This window comes from Canis aureus, chromosome 22 (assembly GCF_053574225.1).
Source record: "Canis aureus isolate CA01 chromosome 22, VMU_Caureus_v.1.0, whole genome shotgun sequence".
Taxonomy (NCBI): domain Eukaryota; kingdom Metazoa; phylum Chordata; class Mammalia; order Carnivora; family Canidae; genus Canis; species Canis aureus.
This window is the reverse complement of record NC_135632.1, coordinates 8,677,820-8,705,247: the sequence shown is the minus strand read 5'-3', so window position 1 is coordinate 8,705,247 and position 27,428 is coordinate 8,677,820. Positions and strand designations below refer to the sequence as shown.

At 33.7% G+C, this 27,428-nt stretch overlaps 1 protein-coding gene across 6 annotated transcripts in view; it reads right to left on the bottom strand.

Moving 5' to 3' along the window:
• The window catches only part of HLTF (helicase like transcription factor), a 49,705-nt gene that overhangs the window by 16,534 nt on the left and 5,743 nt on the right, over positions 1–27,428 (bottom strand). For 4 of the 6 annotated variants that reach the window (XM_077864749.1, XM_077864750.1, XM_077864751.1 and 1 more), the window contains exons 3-17: positions 24,012–24,178; positions 22,399–22,532; positions 21,798–21,895; positions 20,068–20,142; positions 19,517–19,708; positions 16,925–17,020; positions 13,489–13,564; positions 12,333–12,423; positions 10,519–10,598; positions 10,392–10,433; positions 9,451–9,540; positions 6,911–7,008; positions 3,237–3,380; positions 2,631–2,769; positions 1,285–1,420 (exon numbers count right to left, since the gene is read on the bottom strand). In XM_077864749.1, the coding sequence (XP_077720875.1) occupies positions 1,285–1,420; positions 2,631–2,769; positions 3,237–3,380; positions 6,911–7,008; positions 9,451–9,540; positions 10,392–10,433; positions 10,519–10,598; positions 12,333–12,423; positions 13,489–13,564; positions 16,925–17,020; positions 19,517–19,708; positions 20,068–20,142; positions 21,798–21,895; positions 22,399–22,532; positions 24,012–24,178 (1,658 nt within the window). The remainder of the gene's footprint in view (positions 1–1,284; positions 1,421–2,630; positions 2,770–3,236; positions 3,381–6,910; positions 7,009–9,450; positions 9,541–10,391; positions 10,434–10,518; positions 10,599–12,332; positions 12,424–13,488; positions 13,565–16,924; positions 17,021–19,516; positions 19,709–20,067; positions 20,143–21,797; positions 21,896–22,398; positions 22,533–24,011; positions 24,179–27,428) is intronic. The other 2 variants (XM_077864752.1, XM_077864754.1) reach the window with 1 other exon arrangement.

Sequence of the window (27,428 nt, the reverse complement as noted above, 5' to 3'; positions counted from 1 at the left end):
ACCTGTCACAGTTTAATCTTCTTTTATCCTGTCTTTATTTTTCTTACTTCTCCCCATTTTTGTTCTTCTAGTCACTACCTTTACTTCTTAATTCTGTCAACGACATCATCCAATATTCAACATTCACACTCTTAAGTACCAACACAAAGTAGAAGGCATTATACTAAAAATCATAAAACTATGAGGAAAGATTTTACCTTCGAAAAGGTTTTTCAGTAATATGAAAATCAAGGTACAAAAATCAGTTAATTTTTACAAAGTAACAATGGCAAAAAGATTAAAACATGATGTAACAACTCAAAAGAGGGAGAAATACCTTCTAGGTTCTACAACCTTTACACTCCCTTCTCAGTATTAAAAAAAAAAGGCAAGGCACATCAATTAAGGTTTATCCCAACACTGAAATATAAATACAATTTCTTAAATTAGAAGTTACATAATTGGTTCTGAGAATCAAGCAGTTTTGCAGATGAGGCTGGTGGCTGTTGAACCTCCTCCACTATAACCACAGTAAGAAACACATTTTACTCCATCCAACAAATAAATATATATATATATATATATATATATATAAAATATACATATACACGTAAACACATAGACGTGTAACAGAAACCTTTCACAAAACAATACTATGTGTGATGCACTCTATTTTCTCAAATCTACTATTTCATTTCCTTTTGTAATGCTACCTACCATCTTTATTATGATTTCACAACCTGCTAATGGGTACCAAACTCCAAAAACCACTGTTCTAGGCAAAAACGTTAAATCACATATTAGCCTAGTACCTTGTGAAATGGCTATGACCAAGATGAATTTTATCGGTCTTCATGAGAAACCATTTTCTTTAACTCTTGCTGATAGCAGTGTATGTCATACTATTCAATTACCACTATATAAAGTGATATAAGGTAAGTTGTGAAAATTTAATGCATATTTGTATCCTCAGAGCATACAGTTTTTTTTCTGTCATTGTTTCATCAATTAATGGTGATTTCAGGGGCAAGAGCAACAGAGACCATAAAGCTCTCCCTTTCCTTTCAGTTTGACTAAAATCAAAGAAAGGGAAGGCTTATTATGTTTTAGTGGTAGTTAGAAATCCTTGTCTCCCCAAACAAGAATCACTAGAATTTGAGAGTCAAAAGCATTAAAGCTATAAACACTTTTGGGAGAAGAAAGCCAACATTGAAGTTAAAATATAGTAACTGAAGTGGGCAACTGGTTCAAGCTGTTTATAGTTATTAGTTGCTAATATTAATCAGTTTTCACGAAATTGCTTACCTAAGTCCTCCTTCATCTCCCATTGTGACAGGACGCTGTATTGTTCTATGCCACCATTCTCTATCAAGAAATGGTTTAAGTTTTAAAAAGGAAAGAAGAGACCACAAGTCCTTTAAAGAATTCTGAATCGGAGTACCTAAAAATAACAGAACACTGTTGTAACCCTATAGTGTATTCATTCAGAAAATCCATCTGACCCCATCAGAGGAAACAACAGTTGAAAATGGGCATTCTGAACTAGGCACACCCACTATTTATCAAGGTGTAACTACAGTCCTTTGTTAAACACATGTGCAATCTCAAAATACAGTTTTGCTCTAATTTTTAGCTGTCACTTGCCATACTAACAAAGCAAAAGACCACAGGTCCAGTAAATTCAACCTTTTCCTTATCCAAGAACATTAGCTTGCTTTTATTTTATTTTTTAAAGGTTTTACTTATTTATTCATGGGAAAGAAAGAGCGAGGCAGAGACACAGGCAGAGGGAGAAGCAGGTTCCATGCAGGGAGCCGGATGTGGGACTCAATCCTGGGTCTCCAGGATCATACCCTGGGCCAAAGGCGGCGCTAAACCACTGAGCCACCGAGGCTACCCCATTAGCTTGATTTTAAATCAGCAGTATTATGAAGCGCCTGGGTGGCTCAATTAAGCATCTGCCTTTGGCTCAGGTCATGATTCTGGGGTCCTGGGATCGAGCCCCGAGTCTGCTTGTCCATCGACCTCTGGCCCCTGCTCATGCTCTCCTTCTCACCCACACACTCTCTCTCAAATAAATAAAATCTATAAATAAATCGGCAGTATTAGTAAGAAGGAAAAGGAAAAAATTAAATCCTTTTCCTCATATTCTAGAAGTATCACAATTAGGAAACAGGTTTGGCTTCAAGACGAGAAACAGAAATCAAGATTCTCGTTGGAAAATTAAAGTGTCTAACAAGGGACACCTAGGTGGCTCAGTTAGTTAAGCGTCTGTCTTCTGCTCAGGTTATGATCCAAGAGTCCTGGGATCAGGCTCTGCTTTGAGCCTTGCATCAGGTTTCCTTGCTCAGTGGGGAACTGCTTCTCCCTTTCCCTCTGTGCACTCTATCCTTCAAGCAAATAAATTTTTAAAATCTTTAAAAAAAAAAAAAAAAAGTCTAATGAATCTCCAAAGTTTAAAAAAAAGTCTAGTGATTGTTCCATAAACAGACTAGAATTCAAATGTTGCCACAGCATGGGCAACTATGAAAAACAAATCGAAATATTTTATTCAATGACTTCTATGATTAAATATGGAACAAACTTTATACCCACATGAAGTTTACAAAGTTACCTCACCTAAACTTACTTAGTAAGTATAACCCTTTTACCTGTTAATACCCATCTTCTTTCTGCTTCTAAATCAAGTACAGCTTTTGTCTGCTGAGCATTTGGATTTCGAATGGCATGTCCTTCATCCAGGATCACTCTGAGCCACCTTATGCTATGTAATGGACTATCACCTTTAGTCTGAAATAAATGTTTCATGTGAATTAAAACACAGGGAATTAAAATAGTACTTCATGTAATTTTGTAAATATAAGTTATTAATTTTTAATATCAAGACTTACTACGTGGTAGATACTGCTTTAATCATTATATACATTAAGTTGTTGAATAATCGAAAATTTATAAAGTATTATTATTTACTCCTATTTTGCAGATGAGAAAACTGAAGGATCAAGGCTGTGAAGTATGTTGTTCAAAGTACCACAGCTAGGAAATAAACAGGGCTAGCTTTTAAACATACATAGTCTAGCTCTCTACTCAGACTTTGGTTCAATACACTGAGCTAATTCTGCTTCAGATTAACACTGTGATGAAAGAAATATTTAGGAAGACAGAAAGAATATGAAGTCTGAATTTTAGAACACATTAGAAATCTGAAACCTATTTCTCAAATTCAACTTCTGAAATATAAGTCTCAGCATACTTACTCCATAGTCATGAGTTAAAATGTTGTATGTAGTCAAAACAATATCCTGTTTTGAAAGCAAAGCTGGGTCTCTTATACGATCAGGACCATAATAAACATAAAAATTCAAGTGTACATCTGATTTTATATGTTGTCCAAACTGGTCCTGGAAGAAAATTAGAAATATTAAAAAAAATAAACAGATTAGTATCATGTTTCATATTAAAAAAGTACTGTCATACTACTAAAACTACACTAGAAATATTTAAAATAATAAATGGATTTAGTGTCACGTTTGATATAAAAAAGTACTGTCAAACCAATAAAATTACAGAAAATCAAGTTTCCTACAATCTAAACTAAAATAACAACAGTAACAATACTAATTATTATTTTATTGTCAGGAAAATGGACAAATATGTAATAATAATACATTATATAAATTTTCCCTGGCCCTATCAATGAGCAGCCACTTCATTTTTAGGAGGAAAACAACCAAATTCCTTGAAAATTATAATTAATTTTTAAAAATGTTAATATTTTAACAGGATAATGTTTCCAGTTAATAAACTTCATAATATAAAAATTAAACTGTAAAAGAGCAACCAATATTTTCAAGAATGTAGGCAGAGATTCAAGCATAGTATCCACTTTCATTCATTTATCACAAGCCTACTATTTGCCAGGTTTTATCAACCAGAAGAGTAGTAAAGCTAAAAAACAAACAAACAAACAAAAAAACCCTGGTCCCAGTCCTCTCTGAAGACACAATCTGTTTAAAACACTTGACATTGTGGTTTGTTTTTTTTTTTAATCACGAAAACAACAGATCTGAGAGATATTGAACAGGAAAAAACAAATCATGAGTAGATTGGAAAAAAAAAAAAAGATACTAGAGAGGAGCACCTGAGTGGCTCAGTGAGTTAAGTGTCTGCCTTCAGGCTCAGTTCATGATCCTGGGGTCCTGGGATCAAGCCCTGCATTGGCTCCCTGCTCAGAGTCTGCTTCTCCTTCTTCCTCTGTCCCTCCGTCCCTTTCTGGCCCTCTCCCCCACACACCCTGCTTCTGCGCTTGCTCTCTCTCAAATAAATAAATAAAATCTTTATTTTAAAAACAAAGGATAGGGGCTCCCTGGGTGGCTCGGCGATTTAGCACCTGCCTTCAGCCCAGGATGTGGTCCTGGAGTCCCAGGATCGAGTCCCACATTGGACTCCCTGCATGGAGCCTGCTTCTCCCTCTGCCTGTGTCTCTGCTTCTCTCTGTGTCTCATGAATAAATAAATAAAATCTTTTAAAAAAAATAAAATAAAAACAAAGGATACCAGAAAGACAAAGCTGAGAATCTCTTAGGTGAGAGATGATAAAGCCCTAAAGTATCAGAAGATCAGAATGGGAAGGACAGGTATGAAAGAAAGATACCAAGAAAAGGGGACTGATGGGACTTGAGGACTAATTAAATATGGGATATGAAAAAAAAGGGAGTAGACAAGCTTCTGATACTTAAAGTGAGTGCCTAAGAAGAACTGTGTTAAAGACACAAGGAAGTTTTAAAAAAAAAGGGGGGGGGGGAGTTTTAAAAAAAGAAGGGAAAAGTGGGTATAAAATGAGAAAGAAATGGGGCGCGTCGGTGGCTCAGTCAGAAGTATCTGACTTAACTGGGCTCAATCCAGAACTCCAGGATCATGACCTGACCTCAACCCAGAAGCTTAACCAACTGAGCCACGAGGCACCCCACAAAATTCTAATTCTTGACCAGGAATCCATATATGCTCAACCATCCCTCATTCCTTTAAAAATCAATTTTTCCCATAATCTCATTAGGCAAGACTGCCAGGGCTTGCTCTAACGAAGTTTCTATTATCAAAAATTTTGTTGTTTTCCAAATACAAAATTATAATGAAATGCTGATCACCCATTTTTAAAATATATATCCCCAACCAAACTCTTAAAGAATCACAGTTCTATTTATACCCCCGATAATACTTGTAAACCTCACTCCGAAACAGTCCTTCTAGTACCCATGTATTGGCCTTCCCAAAATGCACTGCATCTCAAAACAGAATACTTTTGTTGGAATAAAAAAAAGAGCATTAATATTTAGCATTAATATAGAACTAAACCTCCTTTGGTCCTAAGAAGAAAATATCAGAAGAGGGTTTAATTTTTAAAAAAACATATATACCAAAAACTTAAAAAGAGAAGAATCAATAAAGGCAAGAGTACATAAAAATCAAGAAGTAAAGAGGCACAGAATTTGACAATTACACAATAACTACTCTTTTCCAAAGTAATTTAGATAGTAAGTGGCAGAAGCCAGATTACAAGTTAAGGAATTAGTAAATAAAAGCACACAGTGGAAATTAAACCCCAGGAGTATAACAGTGAAGGAGAGGATAAGAATAACAACTTAAAGACAAAATCAAGAGGAAGTATTTAAAAAATAAAAAAGGTCTGAGTATGGGCAGCCCTGGTGGCTCAGTGGTTTAGCGCCTGCCTTTGGCCCGGGGTGTGATCCTGGAGACCTGGGATAGAGTCCAATGTCAGACTCCCTGCATGGAGCCTGCTCCTCCCTCTGCCTGTGTTTCTGCCTCTCTCTCTCTCAATCTCTCTGTTTCTCTAATAAATAAATAAAATCTTAAAAAAAAAAAAAAAAAAAAAAAAAGTCTGAGTATGTTTCATGAAAAAGCCAGTAGGAAGAGACTAAATAACCAGGCAAAGAGAAAAATAACAGATAAAATGCAGAGATGGGAAGAAATGGAATCCAATGTACAGACTAAGGTAATGGTCTTACAAAAACTAGGACCTCTTCCACCTCTGAGATTAGAGAAGGAAAGGTCAGATTAGAGGAGGAAAGGTCAGGAGAGATGCAAATAACCTTGGACATGGCAAGAATAGAGTTCACATCCAGTGGCTTTTATGTTCACAATGCTTCCAATAGAGTCATTATTTCATTATAACATGCAGCCTGAAGCTCAAACTGGCAAAGAAACATAACCAAAGCTGCTCCTTACAAATAACATATAAAGAGGTTCCATTCCAGTATAATGTTTTAGAATAGAAAAGCAATCTGGAAGAAAAAAAAAGACAAAATTTTCTGGTGGGTAGCCTTAAAATTAAAAGCACAGGCTCAAGAATCAGAATGTTGGGAGACTGTATCCTAGCTCCATCATTTATTAGCTGAACAATCTACTCAGTTATTTAATTTCTGTGTGTTTCAAACTGATCATCAGAAAAGTGAGAATAGTATTTGTGAGGGCTAAATGAAGAAATCTATGGAAAGAGCTTAGGGAAAAACTGAACACACAGGAGCTCACTAAATGCTACAAGTTGTTATATAAAACAGAAGTTAGGGTAGTTCCTAGAAAAGAGTCTCCAATAGTTCATAAATAGTCTTAAATTATATACCTCTCCTACCTTGTGGGAGAGAAATGACAGAGGAAGAAGTACAAACCTCATCTTATAACATTTAAGGTTATAAAGGTTATATTAGGTTTCTTTCTCTACTATAAATCTCCAAAGAAGAATTACTTCAATTCAGCAAATAAAACCCCAATTCACCTAACAATTATTTTAACTTAGACATAAAGGGCTGACCTAGCACATCTTTCCCAATGAATGACTCTAACATAATACTTTTTAATCATACAAGAGTAAAACATAAATTATGTAACATTTTTAAAAGGCTGTGAAGACTTACAATCCAGTTGCTTAACACAGAAAGTGGACAGATGATCAGTGTTGTCCTTGGTCTGTCTTCAATATCAGTTTTCTTTGAACCCTCCACTGCAGATGCTCCTGAAAGAAACAATCAGTTGAAACATCTTTAAGTTTTCTTCTCATATATATGAAGTCAATAAAGAGATGACAAAATGTGCCTCTATGAAGAGAAATTAGAAAGAATTAAAATGAAGCAAATTTGTTTCCAGCCATGATGAAGTTAACAGGAAGTAGACTTTACCTTGTCACTTTAAACAAATAAAAATCCAGTGATTACTTATGGGGGGAGATAGACAATTGTGACTGAGAGAAAAAGTATGGAATATCTCCTGATATGTACTTAAGTTCTTCAGTTATTCATCAAGGTAACATTTGTTTTATGCAGTTTTTGGAATCTGTACTATAGTTACTGTTGTAACCAGACTCCAAGATGGCCCCCAATGATACCCACTTTCTGAGAGTCACAACCTCATACAGTCTCCTCCCACACTAACAGGGTGACAAATAGTATATGGCTAAAGTGGGGGTATATCACCCCAGAGATTAAGTTAGAAAAGATGCAGTTTCTGTCTTAGGTACTCTCTCCTACTCTATCTCTGATTACTCCCTTTGAAGGAAGCCAACTGCCATGCTACAAGGAGACTCAAGTAGCCTGTAAAAGGACACACTACAATTTTATTTTCCATTACCCTGCTGGACAGTATTTACGTTATTTCCAATATTTTTCTAAAATAACACAGCAGTGAAAACTATTTTTTCATGGGTCCTTCTACATATCTCAATGATATATCTATCTTCATTATATTTGGCTCAGTTACTCACTACGGTAATTTATATTCCCATCCATACCACATCAGAGTTCCTGTTATTTTACGACTTTGCCTATATGTGGCACTATGAGATTTTTATTTTTATTTTTAAAGATTTTATTTATTCATGAGAGACACAGAGAGAGAGGCAGAGGGAGAAGCAGCAGGCGCCATTCAGGGAGCCCGATGTGGGACTCAATCCCGGGTCTCCAGATCACGCCCTGGGCTGAAAGCAGGCACTAAATCGCTGAGCCACCCAGGGCTGCCCACTATGAGATTTTTAAATGTTTATAAATATAACAGGTAAAATGGTATCTCTCTGTTCCTTTATTTCCTCAATGACTGAATCTGCACATCTTTCCCTATGTTTATTGGTTATTTGTTTTCTTTCTTTAGAATGCACATTTGTATTCTTAGTGGCCACTCTCCTACTAGTTTGTCTTTTGTCAATAGATTTGTAGAGATTTCTTTTACTCATTCTAAACACTGATCCTTTGTAAGTTACACTTACCAGAAATACCTTCTTCAGTCTTAACATTTTTCACATTATTTACAGTACACTTTGATGCACAGTAATTTAAAATGTAGTAGAATTTCATCAATCTTTTCCTTCTGACTTTTGTCTTACTTAAGAGAGCACTATCAGTTCTGTCTCCATTCACTGATTTTTGTTTCTATTCTCTTTTCTTCCAGAAATGTGCTTATTTTTTTTCACAGCTATGATTTTTTTTAAAGTTTCTTCTATAATGGCTATGTGCCTGCAAGAACAACTTTCTGTGTGTGAACTTAATTCTATCCAAATTCTAATTCTATCTCAACAGAAAATTCCACATTTCTTAAAATTTCTAAAATTTGGGTCGAGTATTCTATTTAAAATGCCTATATTTTCAATTCTACTAGTGCTTGCTTCGGCAGCACATATACTAAAATTCTATTAATTGTCTGATTCTTAGGCCACAAGTTGGCTCTTTTTCATCATTCTGTGTTGGGTCAAATATCACCTCCTTAAACAGGTCCCTTTCAACAATTTTGATTTCATTATCCTCCTTTATTTTATTCACAATGCTTAATGTTTAAAATTATGTGTTCATTTGTTTAGGTTTCCCCATCATTAGACATAAGCTCCATGAAAACAAACTTTTGTCTGTTATTATCCCCAACATGTAAAATATAGGAGACTAAGGTACAAAGATACAATAACCTATCCCAGACCTCCGTAACCCTAGAATTCAACCTCTTCCCTTCTCACATATTTAGACTGTCATGCAATGTTTTCCTATTAACTACAAAATATAAAATTATAATAAAGCTCACTAACATTCATAAGTGAAAAACAAATTCTACTCATACCAAGAACTGAATCTTTATTATAATTTAAATAAACTAAATTGAAATTAGGTTTTAAAGAGCCATCGATTATTCTAAGCCTTCACTAGAAAAAAAACATTTCTGCTACTCGGATGAGTAAAGGACCTCTTTCCATCATATTTTTGACCTAATTAAAATAAATAGAATAAGAAAAGGTTCTAGAAGAACACATCAACATACACTTCCAAGGAAAATGGGTTTTATCTTTTTCTTTCTTCTACCTTCTGAACTTCTTGTACCATGTTCTCGTAACTTTTGTCACTAAAAATTTTTTACATTTTTACATTGAAAAACAACAGCTTAAAAAAAAAAAAAAAAAAAAAAACCATGAAGATTTACTGACCCTTTTTCAACATTCTCCTTTTTGTTGCAGGGGTAGATGAAATAAGTGCACATGCAAACTCTGAATCTTCTTTAACTTTAGAAGATCCTGCTGAAGTAAAAACCACAGAATCATTAAGATCTTTGAAAACTAATTTTCTCTTGTGCTTATTAAATGCAGGTACCACCTGAAGATAGGAAATAAAAATACTTCCATACTCTAGATTTTAAAGAGCTTAGATTATTAAATAAAAACAAAATATCTAGTGACCAATATCTGCCTGACACTAATAAGCATATTCCAGCTCAAAGAAGGAATGTAGTCACTTGTCATAAAGTATTACTTCTCTTGAGGAAGAGATGTGACAGTAGGAGCAGCCATATATGCAAGGGGACTCAGCTTTCCTACAGAAGAATATTTTCGAGGAAACAGGTATTTGACTTCTAATGAGGAGTCTGACAAATATTTAGGTAAGCTGGTGATAATGAGTTATTTTTCAAATGGAATACAATTTCTCAAATAATTAAAAATACAATATGATCCAATTTACAAGAAAAAAAATAAAGGGTTATAATTTAAAGATAAAGGAAAAAGTAATGATCCTCACTGGTTGTTTTTACATCTGTATGGTAATGCAAACAATATTACCAAGAAGGCACTCCTACCCAACTTTTGTAAAATTTTAATTTATACATATGCGAATAAGGTTTTACTGAAGTCATTTTATAAAGTAGTAAAAATTACTTTGTTTAGTTTAAATATTTCTTTTGAAACTAATCTTTCAATTTGCCTCATTCATTTACGACCCTTGATTAGCTCCACATGTAGTTCAAATGTAGACAGCAGACAAGTTTAAGACCTATTACTTAAAAATTCTAAGCTAGAGAGATATAAAAAAACTATGGGGTTTTATTGTAATAATCTTTAAGTGTAGATTATGGATACTAGATTTATATACATACCTTTTACTCTTTTAGTCTCAGACTGTACATTTTTTAGTTTGCCTACAACAAAACCAAGTACAAACATGGTCACACTAGGAAATATGAATATAAGACACATTATCAAATCAAATTCATTTCACATTACCTTTCATTTTCTGTGGCAATTCACTTGTTTCATTTTCCTCTGAATCACTGCTTTCATTGTACTGGACAGCAGTTTTTCTTCTAAAATAAAGTATACAAAAATTTTTTATCAAAATGAAACAAAATGGGATATGAAAATATAGGTTTAATACATGTAGCACAAATGTTTGTGTTGCCTGTTTTTTGAAAAAAAAAAATTAAAGAAAAATTTGCCAAATGAAAGTAAAATTAGCTAAATAAATTCTGCTTTATAAGCAGATGCATTTACTATACAAAATACAGTACCACTATTTATTAAATTTGAAAAAGTTAGCCATCTTAATAATCATTTTAATACGGTGTTTAATATTTGGCCATTCAAACAAAACACCTATATAAAACTGAACTAAAAAGAAACCACTCTTATCAAAGAAAATACTTTTAGTATAATGAAATGAGCAGCTAAGAGAAAAAATATAATTCGCTCACAATGAAAAATCTTATGTATTTTGTGTAGGAACAGTACATTTCAGTGGTGAAGCACCTAAAAATAATGGACTGCCTCGTCAGGCTACATAGATTCAAATTCCCATTCCACTACTTATTTGCTATGTGGCTTCAGGCAACTCATTTAATATTCTTCTCTGCTTCAGTTTCCTCATTTGGAAAACAGGAATAAAAATAAAAATATAATTCACTTCACAGGATAAAATAAGTTACTACATTCAAAGCCCCTAAAATAATGCCTGTTGCACAGTAAACATACATGTAATTAACTATCATATGTGTGTTGGTTATTAGTTTTTCCCACATCTCATTATTTTTTCCACATCCTTTAAGTCTTATCTGGTCAACCTAACAGTGCTATTTCTCAATTCATGGTTACTTCAGTTGTAAGATTGGAGATCTAGATGAGAAACTGAAGAGTCCTGGTTTTATGCTCAGTTTAGATAGGTATTAATAATAGAGAACAATTAGCAAAGTCTTACTTTTGAGATCTTTATTGGACTAGCTAACAGAGACTCAGATTTGAGATCACATCTGCATATATTATGGTAGACAATACAACAAAAAAATCAAGTATTTAGACCTTCTTCTGCAGGTAAATGAAATTTATAAGGTTACAGATTCAAGTTAAGATCAGAGGAGCATTATATATTTTATTCAAATTCTCCCTCTAGGGGATCCCTGGGTGGCTCAGTGGTTTAGCGCCTGCCTTTGGCCCAGGGCGTGATCCTGGAGTCCGGGGATCGAGTCCCACGTCAGGCTCCTGGCATGGAGCCTGCTTCTCCCTCCTCCTGTGTCTCTGCCTCTCTCTCTCTGTCTATCATAAATAATAAATAAATATTAAAAAAAAATTCTCCCTCTAGTATACAATATAATACTTTCCATAAATAACTTCATCACGTCTTATTTCTAAAGGTAAAATGACAAAAGAACTGAGATGGGCAAAGAGTGCTTCTATCAAATCATTTAACAGTTGTCAGTTTTCATCTCCTCAAAAATATAAAGAAAACTCTTCTAAAAATCAACAAAAACAAAAAACTTGGGAGCTAGATATAAGTTCCTATGTGAGAGAAATAGAAAAAGTGGTAAAAAGGTAAGTGATTATTAAACACTACTAATTCACTTCTTTTATAGATTAACGGTAGTTTTCTTCAACTATAAAATAAGAACATCTACTTGCCTAACTCAGTGACTTTGGCAGTTTCAAATAACAAAGAATTTGAAAGAACTTTATAACTGAAATAAAATGGTCGTATCTCTTTCCTACATATGAGAAAATGGAGAGAGTTTAAACAAACATTACATACAATCAATCTTAACAGAGTTTACCTTTTGGGGCGGGAGCTAGACAATTCTGATTTGGTATACTTTTTCTTTCCCTTGACATCTGAAATACTGGGTTCTCCACTACATCTAGATCCTTTCATTTCAAAAAAAAAGAGGACAAATACACAGAGTATTAGTAAATTATGTTGACTAGTAATATCCTCCTTAAAACCTTGGTTTTCCAACTTAATAGTTCAACTTTCTTAGTCTCTTCATTCTTGTTCTTTCAATTAGCCAGGTCCTCTGCCCACTTACCACAAAGGTCTATACTATACTCATCCTTTGCCTAGATTCTTAACTCCTCTGACTCCCAGGTGATGATCTACTTCACTTCACAAAGAAAATTGAATGCATCTTCTATAAACTCCCATTTTTCCTACCTTTTTTACCCTTCAACTATTTATATTTTCCATTAACCTTACTTCCTTTGCTTCTGATGCTAACTCACCTATCTTTTCTCTTGATCTCACTGCCCCCACTAAGGTCTACAAGTTCTCTCCACTGTACCTAAAATCTCTTCCAACCCATGGATTTCTTAATGTTCCTCACCCCCTGCAAAAAGCCCCTCAACTCTGCCTTCATCTCCACCTATTTTTCTATTTCTATCTCACACTTAGCAAAATACACAATAACACACAACTGTTATTTCCAATTCTTGACTTGCTATTCTTATCTTAAAATATTTTCAGTTTTGCTCTGCTCTAATTCTCAAAAATTAATTTAGTGAAGGTCATTAACTGCTAAATCAGCTATATAATCGCTAAATCCAGATACCTCTTTTCATTTCTCCTCTAACTTCAGAATTTGGCTCTAACCTACCTTCCACCCTTATCTGCTTTTGTCCACGCACATTACAATTACCATAAACTACTCTGAGGTCCCAGAACAAAATATCCTTTATGTTGCTATTGTTTTGTTTTTACTTTCCTTTTGTAAACTTTTTTTCTCAACCAAAAATGTTCTTCCTCAGCTTTTCTGACTGGTGTAGAACCACCCAATTCCATCATGACCTCCTTGATGAAATTTTTCCTACCAGTTCTTATGAGATCCTTAGAAAAGAGAGATCTTAAAATATATTACAAAGCCAGAATTTGAATTACATCATCAAACTGGAAAAATTTAAATCAAATATGGGGTCATGTTGAAAAGTAAACTTTACCTTTGATTAGTCCATCTGCCTTTTCACTGGCATTGTTTCCTCCAAGTTTCATAGATTGATCGTTAACATTACACTCCTGGATGAAAAGGCATATTTCTTACACAGCACTGTTGTCAGTTTTAAATAAACTTAAAATGCATCCTTTATATTGCTTTACTTTACATAAAAAAGATTACTTAGATTGCTACCCCCATTCTGGAGCAATGGGGGAAGGTGCATTAAGTGAAGAGGAAAAAATAGATTAAAAAATTTTTTCACAGGGAGTTCAAAAGAGAAAACTAGTCGATCTTTTATCTGTTCAAAAGGAATACAAATAGCAAAACTCAATTATAAATGGCACATTCATTACTGAAAGAAACACTGAACATGAAATGGAATTTACTTCACCATAAACTTTTAAACCAAGAGTCCCTACTTCAGTAAATAACTTATCTTTAATGAGGCTGCCATTGTCATCCTTGTTCTCCAAAATTCTCAGGGTAATAGTACAGGTTCCAGGGTACTTATCATACTCTATTGGGGATTTTCTTGCCAATCCTGACTTTTTCTTTTTTCCCTTTATGTATATCCCTTTGTTTCAAAATGCATCAATGTATACATGAATACCTAAATTTGTATAAAAGTAAAATTTTACGTTTTTGTAAAAATATTTTTAAATGAGTCTAATAGGGAAGGATTCCTCTAATCTTTAATTAACTTGATTCTGTAGATAGGAATAACAAATGCCAATTGGGTTGAATTTAATTCTTCCCAATAAAAAAGAAAGGTAAGTGATTTAGTCATACTACAAGAGGACAAAGCAATTTTTGCTGAGATTGGGACAGGCCAATTTGATTTTAGTACTAAAAAAATACAATTTGAAACATCTTACAAAACCCTACCAGTTAAGTTTTACTAAAAACATAGGTGAAACAATCCATCCCCTTCTAATGGTAGGAGTCTAAATAAGTTGAAAAATTTAAATGTAACATATCTAGAAAATGTAACTAGAAGGGTTACTGTAGAAAATTAAGTTTTATTTGCATTTTTTTTTCAGAGCTCAGGATATTTTATTTTAGTCACTGACAAGTATTTACATTAAGATTGCATAGCTATTATTAAATATTTGATACATTATGGTTCAAAGCTACCATCTTTTCATAGTATTACACCTTTCTTTCCTTTTTTTTTTTTTTTTTTTTTTTACAAGTTAGGCAAATGATTTTATTTTTTTCCCAAGTTTTCAGTTAATTAACATAGAGTATAAATATTAGTTTCAGGTATAGAATTTAAGTGATTCATCACTTATACACAATATTCAGTACAAGAAACTGATATTCAAAATGTTTTCCATCAAATGTCCTACCCACCCAGTCTTCTTCAATACCTAGTACGACCATTTATATTAAATAACATGCAAATAAAATCTATTTATCCACATATAAAGGATGTCCATTACATTACTCTTTTGTATTAAGTAACTTTGCTTAGCAAGTTTTTTCTTCAGAGTTCAAAAATAAACCTACAGAGTCCAATCTAGCAAGTCATATTACACGCTACTGGAACTTAAATCAATGACATTTCACTCTGTAAGCTTAGAGTAGCTAATCTAAACAGTGTAATATTTTTGTTGCAATAAGTTCTTAGCTGGAAATCACATTTTCAGCCTCAATTTCAAAAATGTGACAAACTAGATATATACTAGCACCTTCCTACTATGTAACACCTTAAAAGCATTGCTGATTTTGGGGCGGGGGGTGGGAGGGAGGGAAAGCCTTACAGATAATAGATAATTCTTTAAACTGATAGTTGCTACTGAAGCTAGAAGTAGTCTTAGGTGATATTCTTCCATTTTAATAACAAAATATAGGGGATGCCTGGAGTGGCTCAGTGGTTGAGCGGTCTGCCTTCGGCTCAGGGTGTGATCCCAGAGTTCCAGGACTGAGTCCCACATCGGGCTCTTTGCGTGGAACCTGCTTCTCCCTCTACCTGTGTCTCTGCCTCTCTCTCTGCCATGAATAAATAAATAAAATCTTTTTAAAAAAATGTAGGAAGAACAGGATGAAAAGAATCAAACTACTCATGGTTAGGAACTGAATCTCAGACATTTAATAAGTTAAGCTCACAATAAAAAGTACAAAGGAGGAATGCCTGGGTGGCTCAGTGGTTGAGCATTTGCCTTCAGCTCAGGGCATGATTCCAGAGTCCAGGGATCGGGTCTCACATCGGGCTCCCATGGAGCCTGCTTCTCCCTCTGCCTAGGTCTTTGCCTCTCTTTCTGTGTGTCTCATGAATAAATAAATAATCTTAAAAAAAAGTACAAAGAAGGAAATGCAACTAAGATGCAAAAATTAATAAAACAGACTCTCAATAAGCAGTGGCAGTAAATTGATATGCAATGTCTTTGAAAACTAAAAAATGAGAACAGCAGCAGTACAGAAAAGTCCAAAAAAAAGAGGTATTTTGCATATACCTTTTGTTCAGTTATTTCCTACTTTAAGTTCTTTGAATTTTCAGCTGAAAATGAAAATTGTTTCATTCTAATACCATTTATTTTTCCCATAAAATGAATTCACTTTTAATTCCTAGAAATCAAGTATATTATGTTTATATGCCATATGTAAAAATACATACAAATTAGGTATAATGTCATCATTACTAGGGCATAATTATCACCATGTATGCATGTATGACTACATTCGGACTCAGACATACATAAATATGCCTTTCCAAAATGAGGACTCAACTCCATTCACAAATGTATCCCTGGCCTTTTTTTTTTTTTAACTAAAAAATATAAAAATAAATATTCTTCAAAAATAGGATTTTGTAGTTGCAAAATATTAAATTTTAAGGCTATATAATAACATTACTGTTACCTTTTTTCTTCATTACTGTTACCTTATTGAGAGGAGTTTCTTTTCTGCCTTTAAATAATGTGGAGAAAAAGTTTGTAATTTTATCTCTGGAAAAAACGTATTTCTGATAACTTCTCTCTTTCTTTCTGTCTCGTTTTCTCTCTGTATCTTTTTTTTTCTTTTTGTTTTTTTAAACAAATATCTTTTTTCAAGTAGGCTCCCTACCCAGTGTGGAGCCCAGCGGTGGCCTGTACTCACAACTCTGAGATCAAGACCTAAGCTAAAATCAAGAGTCAGACGCTAAACCACTGAGCCACCCAGGTGCCCCCTCATAACTTCTTTAGACAGTCTCTCTGAAATGGCAATACTGAGTCACAGATTATAAACGCTTTTAAGATTCTTGATATATATTACCCAATTATTACCCTCAATAATGTAGTACCCCACTTTTGCTCTTAGCAACACATAAGAGAGGCCATTCATCAATTCTCTGAAAACATTGCATACTATCAATATTTTGGCAAATTATTTTTTAATGACAAAATTAAAAGGTTTTATAATGAACCAGAGACTTCAGAGAAAACACACTAATACTTTACCTTCTTCATTTGATTTTTTTTAATTCTTTCAACAGGAAGAGGTTTGCCATCATGGAAGTTGGTAAGAATTACTGCAATGGCTGTCAGAGTTTTGCCCTTTAAAGTATTTTAAAAGACAAATGGTCAGATTCTGAAACCCAATTGACCAGAGAACATTTCAAAACCAATTTTAAAATCAAGTGAGCAAATATCATAGAGCATTCAAGGCCACAGAAGCATACTATTAAATAATCTATGTATTAATAAAAATATTAATGTTTTCCCACACTATTACTAAAAATTATTAAATGATTTACTCCATAAAATACTATAAGCATCCCTGAGAATTGTCATTCTCCTGAAAGACCGCAGTTATTAAGATTTAACTCTGAACTAATAACTTCATTATGAAACTACAACTATTTGCTTGCCATGTAGATCAGAGCTAATTTAAAATGATTAGTAATTCAGCATCCACATGAGATAATCATCTTATTATTAAATTTCATTTAAAGATCACTGTAAGACTTAGATATAACTTAATAAAGCATACAGGATATATTTCTTGTGCAGTTTTCTTAAATAGAAACGTAATTTTTCATTACTTTCCATAGCTGAATTTACAATCAGCAACACAGAATAACTCTCTGGCAATTTTAAAACAGTCAAGGCAGCAGTTTCTAAGTGTAGCCCACAGGTGCTAGAGTTTCCCAGGACCCTCTCAGGAGTATATGCAAATTTATTTTCACAATACTGCTAAGACCTTATTTGTGTTGTTATCTGTAGTAATGCCACAAAAGGGAATTGTGGGTAAAACTGCCAGTACCTTAACATGAAACAAAGCATCTGGCACTACATGGTACTAGTGTTCATTATTTTTTTGGCTGCCACATACTCACATGCTTAAAAAAAAAAAAAGCTAGTTTTAAGAATTTTCTAAAAGAATACTCTTGATGAAGCAGTACTACAAGATGGGCAGCACACATACTTTCATTGCACACCAAAATATGAGGATTATCTAGAGAAAAAGTACTTGTGAGGCTGAGGTTACAAGTTCAACTAGCTACCATACATTACCATGCATCATCATTGTTTCATGCATCACTATTTTTACTTGAAAGAATGACCAACAATCAGTTATTTATGACTGAGTGGCAGAACAAAGTATGGCTATCTTCAAGGAGAAATAACTGACAGATTGGTTGTAAATTATAAAATCTGAACTTTCAAGCAAAAATTAAAATGCTGGAAAACTTGTATCTAACACCATGAGCACAGCAGTTTCCCAAAATGTCAATGCCTTTCTAATAAGATCAACAGTAATACCAAAAAAAAAAAAAAAGAACTTTTGATACTATATAGTGAAACGTGTCAACATCTGGCAGATCTATGTAATTAACTCAATGAATCAATATTTTCCAAATAAGCAATGTCTGTATAAAATCGTGCATTAGCACAATATCCACTCAATGTGCAAGTTATACCAATGGGTTTTAATCCAAAAGAGTACAGAAAGATCACTGATACCATTTTAAGCTCCACATTATAACTGTTAGCCTTCAATAAACTAATATATGCTTAATTCTGTTGCTGTATCAAAGAATTATAATATAGTTATCTAAAAAGACCATTAAAATATTCTTCCTATTTCCCAACTACATACCTGTGTGAGGTCTAATCTTTATGTACATATATCACAAGACTCAAAAAAAAAGCAGTTATGAGAACTCAGAATTCATCTCTGAGGCCAAACATTAAAGAGATTTGCAGGGGATCCCTGGGTGGCTCAGCAGTTTAGAACCTGCCTTCGGCCCAGGGCGTGATCCTGGAGACCCGGGATCGAGTCCCACATCGGGCTCCCTGCATGGAGCCTGCTTCTCCCTCTGCCTGTGTCTCTGCCTCTCTCTCTCATGAATAAATAAATAAATAAAATGAATATTTATTCATCTCTCTCTCATGAATAAAAAATAAATTCTTTGCAAGAATGTAAAATAATGCCATTCTTATCAAAATTATTTTCAATAGTCCCTTTTCATTTAAAAACATGTATAACAAGTAATGAGTTTATTAACTATTATTTTTAAATTAATGACTTAAAATTTTTTAACATCTAATACCATAAATATTGATATAACCCACAAACACAAAAAATGTTTTGGGATCATCAAAAATTTCTAAGAGTATAAGGGTTACTGAGAACAAACAGAATAAAAACTGCTGGTGTAAAAATCATAAATGTGTCTTTAACACTATATATCACAATACCGTGATAGAACATAAACAATTTCATGTAACACTGTTATCTTCCTCTTTTTTAAAAGAAAATCCATGAAAGATAAACCACCTTGAATTTCAAAAGAAAATCGAGAAACACCTGTTTATACATTATTGCTAGTTAATTTAAGGGTACCTTAACCAAATCAGAACAAAAAACAAAGCCTCATTTTAAGTGAAAGACATAGACAAAACTGTTCTATACTTAAAGTAAAATCTAGTCCCACACTGGCACCAATATATTTCTATCTCTACTTCAAAATTACTTTCTATAAAATCATAATTACAAAATAAAATTTCATTAACTCAAGAAAAAAGAAAAAAAAAAAAAACAATTACCAAACCCATATCATCAGCTAAAATTCCTCCATGGACATTTTCTGGTCGGTCCTTCTCAGAAAAATTTGTTATCGTGTTATAGTATAAATCATTTCGCTGTTCCCAAAATGGTGGAAGGTCTTTACTGTTTTCCCGTGAAACCATCCAAGCTAGAGCTTGTTTTTGATGTGGAAGCAATGGTGTTTCAATAGCCTATAAAATAAAATAAATGTCTTAAATAGTTTAATAAAACCAGTCTTTTTTCTCCATGCAGATTCTGGAAAACACTTGGATCTTATGCTAAAAACTATACATATTAACAGCATATTTTAAAATTCCAAATAGTTTTAAATAGAAAATATTGGGGGCACCTGGCTGGCTCAGCCAATTAAGTGTCTAACTCTTGATTTCAGCTCAGGTCATGATCTCAGAGTTGTGGGATCAAGCCCAGCATTAGGCTCAGCACTCAGTCTTCTTGAGATTCTCTCTCTCCCTCTGTCCTTTCCCCCCACTCACACACGTGCATGCTCTTTTTTTAAAAGTTAAATAAATAGAAAATATTGGCTCAGTACCTCGGCTGGTTCCATTTCATGAGTTTTATCATCTTCTTTTAAATCTTCAAACAATTTGTCAAATTCTGTTTTAAGCTACAACAAATTGCAATAAGAAACATCATGAAACAAACCAATTAAAATAATTTCACTTAATTCAGAGTTTTCAAATCATTTAATTCAAAGATTTGAATACCAAAAGGTACGTAACATATTCTTAGAGAGTTGCTACACTGCTCATTGAAGGCAGAATGAATAAGCGCTTTAGTTCTAAGAGGCAACTGTATTACAATCAAAAGAATACAGAAGAAATAAATCTGGGGTTTGTCACAGCTCTGTCACAAATAAACCTATATAAAACACTGGGCAAGAGACCTATATCTTAATTTTTATAAAATAAAAGGAATAATTTAGATTTAGAGTGGCTCTAAGGTTCCTTCTGCCACTGAAATTCTATGATTCTATTAGCTGTATTCAAAACATTTTTGCACGGGGTGCCTGGGTGTCTCGGTTAAGTGTCTGCCTTCAGCTCAGGTCATGATCCTGGAGTCCCCAGACTGAGTCCCATGTTGGGCTCCCTGCTCAGCAGGGAGTCTGCCTCTCCCTCTCCCTCTTGTGTTCTCCCTGCTTGTGTTCTCTCTCTGGCTCAATCTTTCTCAAATAAATAAAATCTTTAAAAAAGAAAAAATCTGGCAGATCCCTCAAGGTACACTGGACTTTTATTATGTCAACGACATTTCACTTCTTTTATGGCAAGCAATCTGCTATGTGATACAAAATATCAAGAAATGCTTTTAATCTTACATTAATTTAGTTGGTTCTTTAAACCTGATTTAGTGTGATTTTATAACAATACGTATTATGCATTATGATTACTTTTATAAATCAGCACAAAAATACAAAGCAGTAGCCAGAAGAAATCAGACCAAATCAAAAGTTATAGAGGTAACCTGGGGTTTACCCACCAGACTAGGCCCAAGCCGTACTAATAAGCAGGTAAAATATGGTTAACTATCATTAGAAGACAAAAAAGCTAACACAGATGGGTAAAGACAAAAAAATTTTTGATGTAATTTATATACTGATCTCCATTAATTTATTTTATATCCTTTTTTTTCCCAAATTAATTCAGCCTAACAGTATCTTAGATTATAAATAAGACAAAGTAAGAATTACACTAATACCTACAATTTGGAATTTTTTTTTTTGCATTCCAGTTGCAACTTTACTGAAACAAAGAGTTTCAAGTTTCAATTTTTTAAAAATATTTGGACATTAAAAAAATTTAAATAATACAATAACATACTAAAACTTCCCATGCACATACAACAATGCATGTGTTTTAATATATGTATGAATGTGTACGTATTCCTTATCACATAAAAGTTTTTAAAATAAGGGCACCTGGGTGCCTCAGTCAGTTAAGCATCTGCCTTCCGCTCAGGTCGTGATCTCAAGGGTTTTGGGATTGAGCCCTATGTCAGGTTTCCTGCTCAGTGAAAAGTCTGCTTCTCTCTCACCCTCTGACCCGGCTCCCTGCTCGTGCTCTTCTCGCTTGCTCTCTTTCAAATAAAATCTCAAAAAAAAAAAAAGTTTTTAATATGTATTCTATTTATTCAATATCATGTTTTATAATTAATACATCTAAAGATCACAAATACTAGCACATACATATTTACTGTATTCTTTTTAAACATCAACCTTCAACATTTAAAATTCACTTTTAAATTACAAAGTAAAAAAGAAGCAACCTGTTCAGTTGTCATCTGTACTGCAGCATGAAGTGGCATACTATAGCTTGGTCCAGCTCTTCCAGAGCCCCAACTACTTTCTAAACTGAATCCTAAAGCTGTAATTTACAAAATGAAAAGAATAAAATCACCAAGTGAATTATCTTTTAGTAAGTAACTTTTAAAACTTGTGTTCTAAGTATATTTAAAAGATTTTTTTTTAAACTAAAAATCATTAAAATAATTCCACACTATTTGAACAAACTCTTGCCAAATAAATACTTCATTTCCTATTGGGAGTTTCTTTTTGTCTATGATCTATCAAAGATGATGTTTAAAATCTGGGATTTCCAAATATTATCATTGGGGAAAATATAGGACCTCTTAGTATATATGTGTGCATGTGCATGCTCTCACATACACCCCCTCCCTCCTATGAATCCATAATTACTTCAAAATAGAGAAAAAAAAATTCAGGGATCTCCTTAAAAAGATTCCTAAGAAAAGTCACAACTCATAGCCTTCAACACAAATTAGTTTAGCCAAACAAACTCTAATTATTTCTCAAGAGAAGGAATGTTTTACAATATCAAAATAATAGGAGCTTAAACCCTAAACTTACTTTTTGGTGCAGGACCCAATTTAAATCCATGTTTCTTCAACTGATCTAAAACCGCTTTTCTATTTTCTTCTTTTCCCCAAAAAGTCATATGGAGGGGCATGGTAAAAGCATTGTTTGCACCAAAAGGAACAACTCTATTATATTTAAGAAGAGAAAAAAAGAAGAGACAGACAGAATTAGAACTTATTTTTTACTTCCATTAAGAATGTGACTACTAAATATTTTAAGCATCTCACTCAAATTCTGCAAGGAAGTGAAATAAAAAGCAACTATTAGGGCAAACTAGAAAGAAAAAGTTTAAGAAATAGGATTACCAAGTTTCTGTTCCTCTGTTTCTGAAATAGAAAGCCAGAAGAAACTGAAAAAATGAAATAAAACAGGATAGCTTATAACTGAGATTATAAGATAGGTACTATAGTAAGTTTAACTGAAAGGGTAAAGCTTTCACGAACAGAACGACTGAGGGTAGCAACCCATTCTGGGAGGATAGAGAATGACTTGCAAGAACTACATCTGACCCTTGAACATGGGGTTTAGGGACACTGACCTCCTGTGCTATCAAAAATCCACATATAACTCCTGACACCCTAAAAAGTTAACTACTAATAGCCTATTGTTAACCAGAAGCCTTACCATTAACATAGTCAATTAACATATTTTGTAGGTTCTATGCATGATAAGACTGTGTTCTTAAAGTAAGCTAAAGAAAACATTAACAAAATCATAAAGAACACAATACATTCACAGTACTGTACTACATTTATTTTAAAAATCTGCATTTAAGTGATCCTGTGCAGGTCAAACCCCTGTTGTTCAAGGGTTAATTGTATTTTTGATCCAGGATTCACTAAAAATTTCTCAATATTCAAAAAATTTAATGAACTAAGAATGGAGAAAACAAGTAAGAAAACATTACCGAGCATTTATCATCCAACTTACCTTTTCGTATCCCAAACATTCCATACCTAAATTGAGATCACAGACTAAATGCCTAAAACGTTACCAAGAAAAGGTAACCAAGGAGGACTGGGAGTTTTAAAGAAGGAAGGGGTGGTAGAACTGGGAGAGTGTACACCCTGCCTAAGACAGCAGCTGCTATTCTGCTCCAATCAACTGATGTTCTGTGAACATGAAGGTCAGATCTTCTATTTGTCAAGAGAAATTTTACATTAGGGAAAAAATTAACCTGTATAAAATGCAGAATATCCACATAATTCAATATTGGAAATAAACAAGAAATTATAAAAAACTGTATAGGTAAATTGAAACTCACCTACATATGATCACAGGCTGCTAGTATACAACCTCTGATTTAAATTAACATGTCCAAACTCCCAAATCTATGCACTAAAAGGCTTGGGCAGATGGTGGGGACTTCCTAATATTTGAACAAAAGCCTCTTTTTTCTCCGTGGTAATAATTTAATAGGAAAGTGAGAGAATAGTTGTTTCATGGCTGCGGTAGTAGAGGCAGATGGGAAAAGAATTAACACATTTACTGACCACATATTAAAGGCATAGTGATAAAAGTTGTCAGGGCAACTATATAGCCTCTTAACAAATTCAAAAATCACAACTTATAATTATTAAAACTAAACTGTGAAAGTACATTACCCTTCAATCTGTGCCAATTTGTTGTCCATGATATAGGCCAAAGCAGCTGCAAGATCTTTCTTTAAATGGCCAACCTGATTTCCATTCACATTGTTTACTTTAATTGCGTTCTTATCATAGGGGTTATTAGGCTCTCGTTGTAATGCAACCATTTCATTATTATTAACCTAATAAAATAATAAACAGATAATGTAAATAATAAACATACAATAATAGCTTTCTTCATTAAACTCTATCTGGGCTTTCCATTAATTTTTTAATGCTTACTTAGTAACACCATACAGGAAATGTATATTTTCTTAGACTTATATTTGCGTAGTGATATAATAAATATATTTTATCATGATTTCTCACAATATTTTTAACTTACAATCACTGGGAAGTTAACAAACCCTTGGTATCTGAAAGATACAATCAAAACTAAATAAAAGATTCACACTAAAATTTTCAATATCATGACTTCAGAAAACAGGTAATATTTATTGAGTGCTTATTATATGCTATTGTTCTAACTACATTACATAGATTTGACTTTTTAAATCCGCACAACTCTATTGGTAGGTACTATTATTACCCCCATTTTACTGATGAAGACACTAGACCACAGAAAAGTTAAGAAACTTGCCCAAGGTCATAAAGCTAGTAAGTAGCAGAGCTAGAATTTAAATCTAGGCAGTCTGGTTCCTAAGTCCGATTTCTCCAGACTCTAAAAGAAGAAAAAGATGTAAGTTAGAATGGACTGGATGAGAAAATATATCCAGCCTTCCACTCATGCCATTTTGATTCTGATTAAAATTTGCCTTTGGGCAACATCACTGAAAACAGAAAAGGACTTCTGAAAATTCCATCTTCCATAATGGCAATACAAAAAAAAAAATGGCAGAAATTGTCAGAATCAACCTTTCCAGACATCTGGAAACTAACCAAAGGACTGCGGAAACCTGGAAGGTGTTAATTCAAGAAAAACAGCTCAAAGTAGTACCCTAGTGCCATCTCCAGCTCCCAAACTGCATGATAGCCTTTAAAAGTAACCTGTTAAAATTCTTGGTGCAGTCTAGTAGTCACCAGAGGGAAGAGAATGGAATAATAATAATCTTTCAAAGATTCACAACTCTATTGGTAGGTACTACAAAGAATTGTCATTATTTGACCTGTATGATGGTTCTCCAGAAGATTCCCACTTGCAAAAGGATTTCTATTTGATCTCTGAGCTCATAAAAAACCTTCTCCCTTGGGTGTTTGTCAGAAACAATTTTATAGGGAGTGGGTAATAGCTAGAACAAACAATACAATAACCGAAAGGATTAAAAGAAAGGCTGGGCACTACTAAGAATGTCCATCTGAACTTTGAAAAGTTCCAATGCACTTCTGGGGATGCAGAAGGCCATATGCAAGCAGATGGCTGTACGTATGCCTGGGATGTGCATACAATCAGGAAAAGACCTAAGAAGACTCTAAGCTCTCACCTCTGGCTAAACTTGAGGGCTCTGAATAAGCAGGACATGAAGGTTAAGGAAGAGTTGTCAACTGAAGAAGTGCCCCATTTGGGCATACAGATCCCCTGAGTAAAGACCGATAGAGTTCGGTTCTGGTATACCAGAGGCTGACCATGAAGCTAATCAAGTATAGACATCAGTAGATTTTACAGGGTTAATTCAGAAAACTCACTAAATAAGCAACAAATACTAAAATCAGCAACAACAACCAACCCTGGAGAGAGAGAAGACTCTAATTTTTACAGTTGTCACATTATTTAAAAAGTCTACTTTTCAACAACAAAAAAGAGACACGTGAAGAAATGAGAAGGTATGATATGGTTCACTCACAGGAAAGCTATCAACTGTCCCCAGATGCTTTACCTACTAGGAAAAAATTTAAATTTTAAGTATGTTCAAAAACCTAAAGCAAACCACATCTAAAAAACTAAAGGAAAGCACAAAAATTATGTCTTACCACACACAAAGTCTGCTGTCAAGAAGTACAATAAAGTAAAAAAAAAAAAAAAAAATCACTAGAGAGGCTCAAGAGCAGATATGTAGAGGTAGAATAATCAATGAAGTTGAAAATGAGTCTGAGAACAATTTTAGAGTCTGAGGAATAGAAAGAAAAAAAATAAAGAAACATGAACAGGCCTATGGAACAACAGCAGCCATATCTAACATATACATCAGTCTCAATTGCTGAAAACTCCCCAAATTTGATGAAAAACATTAATCTGCCTATCTTAGAAACTCAACAAACTCTAAATAAACTAAACTTAAAGATATCTAAACCCAGACACATTATAATCGAGCTGTAGAAAAAAAAACTTGAAAGCAGCAAGAGGAGCAATTCATTATTTATTGGAGGATCCTCAAGAAGATTAACATCTGATTTCTCATTAGAAAGCAGAGGCCAGAAGATAGTGGAATAACTTTTCAAAGTGCTTCAAAAAAACTAAAGCCAAGAATTCTATATCTGATAAAACTATTCTTCAAAAGTATAGGAGAAATTAAGACATTCTAGTTAAACAAAAACTGAGAAATCACCACCAATAGACCTGTCCTACAAGAAATACTAAAGAAAGACGTACAGGCTGAAATCAGAGGACTAGACAATAATTTGAATCTACACAAAGAAATAAAGACTACAGGTAAAGGTAATTAGGTAAATACAAACAATTTTTTTTGGTTGTTTAACTTTTTTCTCCTACCTGATTTTACAGTGCATGAAAGTTATATATCTGTGTTGATGAGCATAAATTGTGCATAAAAATCTAATTTGTATGTTAACAAAGGGATGGAAGAGGGAAATGGAGCTATCTACAAGCAAAATTTTTGTATACTATTGAAATTAAGTTGGCATGAATCCAAACTAGATTCTTATGAATTAAGATATTAATTGTAAAAAAAAAGATATTAATTGTAAATCCCCAGAGCAACTCAAAATATATAGAATAAGAAACGAGGAAATTAAAATGATGCACTAAATATATTAACATAAAAGATGGCAATAATGAAGGCTAGACCCAAGGGCCATGTATTGCATAGATCCATTCATATGCAATGTGTAGAGTAAGTATGATCCACAGCAACAGCAAATAAGTGAGTAGATAGCAGGGACTGAGGAGAGAGTGGAATGGGGAGTGATTTCTAATGCATACAGGGTTCTTTCCAGAACTAGACAGTGGGGATGGTTGTACAACCTTGTGAATAAAAACCACTCAATTGTATGTACACTTTTAAAATGGTGAATTTTATGGCAGTGAATTATCACTTTTTTAATTGCCTGATAACGACAAAGGAATGCTGCTTCAAACCACGACCAGCATCCATCTACTGATTCTCAAGAGACAATAGTCTGAACAATTAGAAATTCAGACAGATATTCTTCTCTAGCCCTGTTCTCTCCCAGCCCAAATCTGTCAATGCCTATAAG